General features: G+C 48.1%; 1 protein-coding gene across 1 annotated transcript in view; it reads left to right on the top strand.

Annotated features, from left to right (window-relative positions):
* MYD88 (myeloid differentiation primary response 88) overlaps window positions 1-2,588 on the top strand; it is a gene marked incomplete at its 3' end in the record, with an annotated part of 13,197 nt that extends 10,609 nt beyond the window's left edge. Inside the window, exon 5 of the mRNA XM_015418329.1 lies at window positions 2,497-2,588. Coding sequence (XP_015273815.1) covers window positions 2,497-2,588 — 92 coding nt within the window. The remainder of the gene's footprint in view (window positions 1-2,496) is intronic.
* Between the last annotated feature and the right edge of the window lie 4,435 nt (window positions 2,589-7,023).

Genomic DNA, 7,023 nt, shown 5'->3' with positions numbered 1-7,023 from the left:
TCGCGGTAAGTACTTGGGAAACCTACCGTAGCTACAGTGGGGCATCTCGGGGCTAGGCCCCTCCGATTTCCTGGCAAGCCCCCCCCCCAACTTCTTATCCAGCCAAGAGCCCCTGAGCAGTGGCAGGTGCGGGGAAGGAGCCGGGTATTCCTGCACAGCCGTCTGGCGTGAAGGGCCAGCTACGGTGGCCACGTGGAGCCAGGCAGCACCTCTCCATTTCCCCCAGAAACTGAATTAAATCACCTTTCATTTGATGAGCCAGTGCCCCCTAAGAAATTTAAATGCCCCCTGACTTTAAAAAATCCTGGCTACGGGCCTGCTCTAGATGCCCTCAAGTGCGTGTTTTACCGTGCCAATGGGCAAAATCCACAACTGCCCGACACGGTGCCTTCTCTATGGAATGGCTGGCCTAATAAGGTCAGGAAGGTGCCTACCCTATGTTTGCAAACTATGCAAATTTGAATGATTCAAGAGGGCTTTTTGCGCAGGAAATGGGGTTGTGCTGTAATAGAATGGTTCAGAACGCAGCTCGGGGTAAAGAATTAGGGACTGTCAGGTCTTTTTTTGTAGAAAATGTCCAGCAGGAACTCACTAGCATAATAGGCCGCACCCCAAAGCAGAAACTCATTAGCATATTAGGCCACACCCCTGACTGCACCACTCATTAGCATATTAAGCCGCATTCCCATGTTACCAGAAGTGTGGTCATCCAGCCACGCCCACCTTTTGCTTCTTATTCTGTTGACCTTGTTTGTGGTCAAAACCCTGGGCTTTTTTTTTAGCAGGAACTCCTTTGCATGTTAGGCCATACACCCCTAAGGTAGCCAATTCTAATGAGTTTCTGCTGTTGGGTGTGGCCTGTTATGCTAATGAGTTCCTGCTGGCTGTGGCCAACTTGGGAGCCAGCCGGAACTCCGTTCCTGTGCGTTCCTGCCCAAAAATAGCCCTGGGGACTGTAGACACCACCATGGTGTATTATTGTTACTGTAAGTAGGTTCCTACTATGTAATTTTTGCATCTTTTAATGCAGGGGTCTTCAATGCGGTGCCCATAGGCAACTGGGCACCTGCCAACACCATTCCTAGCACCCACCAAGTACTTGGAGAAAGTGGATGGGACCAGGGTGGGACTTTTGCTCAGCATGGCTTCTGATTGGCCACTGGAGGTTTGATTGGCGTGCAAGCCTTTTTTGGGGAGCAGCTGCCACCTCAGTGCAAACCTCTGTACCGCGTGACCGAAGCCAAGCTGTGGCAGCAGTTTTGTGGTTGGCTCCACCTTCTGCGGCAGCCATTGTACAGCAGCCGGTTTGTGGCTGCGCCCACCACACCATGTCAGAATTCCAAAGATGCCCACAGGCTGAAGATGCCCTCTGGTTTAATGTGCTGTGTTATGCCGAGTGCCAGTTCGGTGTAGTGGTTATAAGTGGCGGACTCTAATCTGGAGAACCGGGTTTGATTCCCCACTCCTCCACATGCAGCCAGCTGGGTGACCTTGGGTCAGTCACAAGTTCTCTCAGAGCTGTTCTCTCGAGAGCAGTCCTCAAAAGAGCTCTCTCAGCCCGAGTTCTCTCAGCCCCACCCACCTCACAGGGTGTCTGTTGTGGGGAGGGGAAGGGAAAGGACTTTGGAAGCCGCTCTGAGACACACGAGGCCTGCTGGGAGACCTTGGGCCCGCCACAGTTCTCTCAGAACTCTCTCAGCCCCACCTGCCTCACAAATTGTCTGTTGTGGGGAGGGGGAGGGAAGGCGATTGTAAGCTGCTTTGAGACTCCTTCGGTTAGAGAAAAGTGGGGTATAAAAGCCAGCTCTTCTTCTTCTAGCTGGATTGAAAGCACCAGGGTCAGGCTGGTGTAGATCAGGGGCAGGGAGAGAAATAGACGACCTCTTATCTTCCCTCGTGGCTTCTGAATCCGGGTATCTGAGGCCCGTGTCCAGTATTCTTGTCCCCTGGACTTACACCCCCACGGTCTTGATGTGGCCCATTCCCCGGTCAGATTTGTCTAAGGGCGCTCATTCCTCCTACCCCCTTCTCTCCGACGACTGACGCAATCAGGGCTATTTTTGGGCAGGAACGCACAGGAACGGAGTTCCGGCTGGCTCCCAAGTTGGCCACGCCCAGCAGGAACTCATTAGCATAATAGGCCACACCCAACAGCAGGAACTCATTAGGATTGGCTACATTAGGGGTGTGTGGCCTAACATGCAAAGGAGTTCCTTTTACAAAAAAGCCCTGGGTTTTGACCACAAACAAGGTACACAGAATTAGAAGCAAAAGGTGGGTGTGGCTGGATGACCACACTTCTGGTAACATGGGGGTGCGGCCTAATGTGCTAATGAGCTGTGCTGTCATGGGTGTGGCCTAATATGCTAATGGGTTTCTGCTGTTGGGTGTGGCCTATTATGCTAATGAGTTCCTGCTGGGCTTTTTCTACAAAAAGAGCCCTGGACGAAAGTATAAACTTTTGAAATTTCCCCGCTCTTCTCTCTCTGACTCCAGGTGCCGGAGGATGGTGGTGGTCATTTCAGATGATTACCTGGACAGCGAAGAATGTGACTTCCAGACCAAGTTCGCCCTCAGCCTCTCCCCCGGTACGTTCGTAAGAATACCACTGTGGCTTGTGCCGTGGAGGGGTTTTCTGTGGACCACGGTTTAATCCCGGGAGATGTAGGGAGGTTGTTGTGCACAGAGCTTGTCCAGCCCAATTACATGACTGGTGCTCCTTATTGGTGGTTGGTGTCGCGGTTAAGTGCGTGGACTCTAATCTGGGAGAACCGGGTTTGATTCCCCACTCCTCCACTTGCACCTGCTGATGTGACCTTGGGTCAGTCACAAGCTCTGGCACAGCTGTCCTTGAAAAAGAGCAGTTTGTGTCAGAGTTCTCTTAGCCCCACCTACCTCACAGGGTGTCTGTTGTGGGGAGGGGAAGGGAAAGGAGTTTGTAAGCCGCTCTGAGACTCCGAGTGAAGGGCGGGGTATAAATCCAATCTCCTCCTCCTCCTCCTCCTCCTCTTTTCCTTGCTGACACAATTCCTAGCATAGAATGTTAGAATCATAGAACGTTAGCATTGGAAGGGACCTTGCAGGTCATCTAGTCCAACCCCCTGCCCTCTGCAGGAACATACCCGAAAGATGGTCGTCCAGCCTCCGCTTGGAAACGTCCAGGGAAGGAGCATCCACCACCTCCTGAGGTGTTAGTATTATCCATTATTCATGAATGGCGCATGCTGCAGCTCAGTAGAACAGCCCCACCTTGGCGCATATAATGTTCCCAAATTCAATGTCTGCCATTTCCATTTAAAAGGATTTCAGGTTGCCAGGCTGGGAAAGGATCCTGTGCTGTGATCTTGAACCAACCACCGGAGAGGACTCCGGATAAGTAGATTTCCTTTAAGAAGGTTATTTACATCACTAAATAAAATTCGGAACAGACAACTAAACTTGTTTTTTCACTCATAAATAATCCATTCAGAGTAACATAATAGTGAGATCCAATTTGCTTCCTGGCCTTTAGTGTCTTTCTTAATAATCAAAGCAGTAAGCCCAACTAACTTCACTATCTCCTGAACTTTCCTTAACCGATTTAGTTTATTTGGAAGATACTTATGGGCTTTTCCACATTTTTCTTTTTTCTTGCTTATAAGTTCCTGTTTCTTCAGGGGGGGTTCCGTTCTGCATATCTTTTGCTTCCTGGAGTGGTCGATGCAATATTAGATTGTTTTACGTCTGACATCAAAACCTGTGGTTTAAATCTGCAGGGAGAGACACGGCATATAAACTGGTGTAAACTCTAATCGACCACTAGGGGGAGCCAAACGCATGCAGAACCAACCAACCCCCCTACCCTAAAGAAGCGGGAACTTACAAGCAGTGTTCCCTCTAAGCTGAGTTAGTGTGAGCTAGCTCAGTTTTTTAGCCTCCAGCTCACACATTTTTTTCAGCTCAGGAAGGATGGCTCCAGAGCAAACTAATTTATGCAGCAGTCAAATCGCTCGCTCACAACTTTAATGCCAGTAGCTCACAAAGTAGAACTTTTGCTCACAAGACTCCACAGCTTTGAGGGAACATTGCTTACAAGTGAGGGAAAAAGCTCTTTATCTTCCAAAAATTTAGCCAGGACCAGCCTTGCAGCTGTTAACAAGTAGATCAGCTTTATCGGTAGAACAAAACTAGCATGCGCCTGAGAAATTTGAATAAACCTTTGGTAATCTCCAAGGTGATAGATGCCATTGATTAACCAGTAGACTCCGATGTTTGCCTCTGAAAAGCTTCCTCCATTTCTTTTCTGCACTTCAGACAGCGATAGTGAGGTCTCTGGAGCAGGGACTGCATTGCCTCTATTTTTCTTTTTTCCGGCGCATATTGCTAATGGTAAGATGGTGTCCACTGGACATTCCCTTCTGTGACTTCACTAGACCCTGCGTCCACATTTTTGAGCATTTCATTTCCTGCGATAAGATGAAAACGGAGGTTGTCTTTGCGTAAATCCTACAGCATTTAGCAGGTTCAGGACTTGTGCAAAATACCTGCAGCTGCCCTAAGTTTCATGGCTGGGGGGGTGAGGTACAAATATAATAAATAAATAAATTGATTGTCCTGACCTGGATAGCCCAGGCAAGCTCGACCTCGTCAGATCTTGGAAGCTAAGCAGGGTTGACTCTGGCAAGTCCTTGGATGGGAGACCTCCTTGGAATACCAGCAGTCGGGAGGCGGGGGCAGGCTTTATTCAGCCACCTCTCTGGATATCCTCCAGGCCCCCAGTAGGGGTTGGTCACCAGAGGTTGCCATGACTGTGAGGTGCGCGCGCACGCACACACACACACACAAACATATAAAAATACTAATTGATTGAGAATTTTCTAGAAACTGCAGCTGGTATATAATAATTTGGCTCAAAAATGATGGTCACAGTCACAGAACAGACCGCAAAAAGAAGAAACTGTGAGGGTACCTGACAAGGATCTTATAATAGCACACAATGCACTTTATAGAATGATAGTTATAAACAGAACACGTTAATTTACAAAAGTTTCTTGCAGTGTATATTTATTCGTTACTTGACCACCTGGAGGTTGGCGATCCTACCAGATGCATATGCGGAGCTGAAATTGGAATGGGTGGCCAGAAGGATCAACGGATGGCAGCTACCAATGGATTTATAGCAGCTGTTAATGGATTGCTACTGACTACTTCAAACAACTGATCACTATGACAAATCTCGTTTTAAGAACCTTTACCTTTACTGTGGTGGCTCAGGTGGTTAAGACGCTGAACTGCAGGCTGTGGAAGGTCGGTAGTTCAGCAGTTCGAGACCCGAGTGTGCCGCATGACAGAGTGAGCTCCCGTCTCTAGTTCCAGCTCCTGCCAACCTAGCAGTTCGAAAGCAAGAAATTGCAAGTAGATAAATAGGTACCACTTCAGTGGGAAGGTAACAGCATTCCGTGCGTCTCGGTGTTTAGTCATGCCGGCCACAGGACCACGGAAATGTCTTCAGACAGCGCTGGCTCTTCGGCTTTGAAACGGAGATGAGCACCGCAACCCTAGAGTCGGATTCGACTGGCTTTCGAGCAATGGAACCTTTACCTTTTACCTTTACTTTACTATTTAAATTGAAGCTCAGCCTCCCAACCCAAACAGGGGACATTGGCATCAGTTTTTTCAAAAAGTGCCCAAAATAAGACGGACTCCAAAAAAAAAGAGGACACAACCTCTAAAAAGAGGACATCTGGTAACCCCAGGAAGGAGGGCTGTGGGTGACGGGTTATTATGGGTGTGAAAGTTGGACAGTGAAGAAAGCTGACTGGAAACAAGTGGATTCCTTTGAAATCTGGTGTTGGAGGAGAGGTTTATGGGTACCGCGGACCACCAGAAAGGCAGATCAGTGGGTTCTAGATCCAGTCTAGCCTGATCTCTCCCTAGAAGCTAAAATGGCTAAAATGAGGCTGTTGTACCTTGGCCACATTATGAGAAGACAAGAGTCACTGGAAAGGACAATAATGCTAGGAAAAGTTGAAGGCAGCAGGAAAAGAGGAAGACCCAACATGCGATGGATGGACCCAGCCAAGGAAGCCACAAAGGCCCTCCGTCTACAAGGCCCGAACAAGGCTGTTCACGATAGGACAGTTGGAAAGTCATTCATTCATTGGGCCACCATAAGTCAGAAGTGACAGCAATTAACACACATACACGTAGGTCACAAGCTGTGGTCTAGGACCATTTTCCAGAAATGTGCTTATTTATGTAGTATGAGGGGCTTTTGGTGAAGGCAGATGGTTCCCCCTCCCCTTATTTGAAGATGCTAAAACCATTGTTTCTCAGCACGAATTCTGGCATTTGTTATTCATTCAGAAAATCTGAATTGAAATGAATTTATGTAGCTTGATTTAAAGCACTGAAATTACAAAAGCCTGAACCCTAGATATTCTTGTAGGACGAAATGCAAGTTGTTCAGTTGTTTGTTTGTTTTAAACTGGGAGTTTGTGGCCGGATGTAAGGGCAGGGTTGCAAATCAGAAAAAGAGACTTGACCCCAAGTAAGAGCTCACTTGCCCTCCAAATCAAGACCTGTCTCTGTTTACCTCCTCCCCCTCCTGCTTTGTGTTGCTGCAAGGGTTTTCAGAATGATAGCTGTGTTGTATTATTTTGTAGCAAAAACAACAGATTCTTGTGGTACTTAACAACTAACAAATTTGTCGTGCCATAAGCCTCATTGCCACAAGGGACTGAAACTGCATTTCTACCTTGCCATTCCTCCCAGAGCCCTGACCTGGATAGCCCAGGCTAGCCCAATCGCATCAGATCTTGGAAGCAAAGCAGGGTCAGCCCTGGTAAGTATTTGAATGGGAGACCTCCAAGGAAGTTCAGGGTTGCTATGCAGAGGCAGGCAATGGCAAACCATCTCTGAACGTCTCTTGCCTTGAAAACCCTATAGGGCCACCAGGAGGTGGTTACAACTTGAGACAGAGGGGAAAAATCCTCCCAGATGTTTAGGATGTTATATTTATTCACCTGATCATGAGGCAAGGAG

This window comes from Gekko japonicus, unplaced genomic scaffold (genome assembly GCF_001447785.1).
Source record: "Gekko japonicus isolate JY-2015 unplaced genomic scaffold, Gekko_japonicus_V1.1 scaffold7290, whole genome shotgun sequence".
Classification (NCBI taxonomy): Eukaryota; Metazoa; Chordata; class Lepidosauria; order Squamata; family Gekkonidae; genus Gekko; species Gekko japonicus.
Note: the sequence above shows the minus strand (reverse complement) of the source record. Positions and strands in the feature narration are given on the sequence as shown.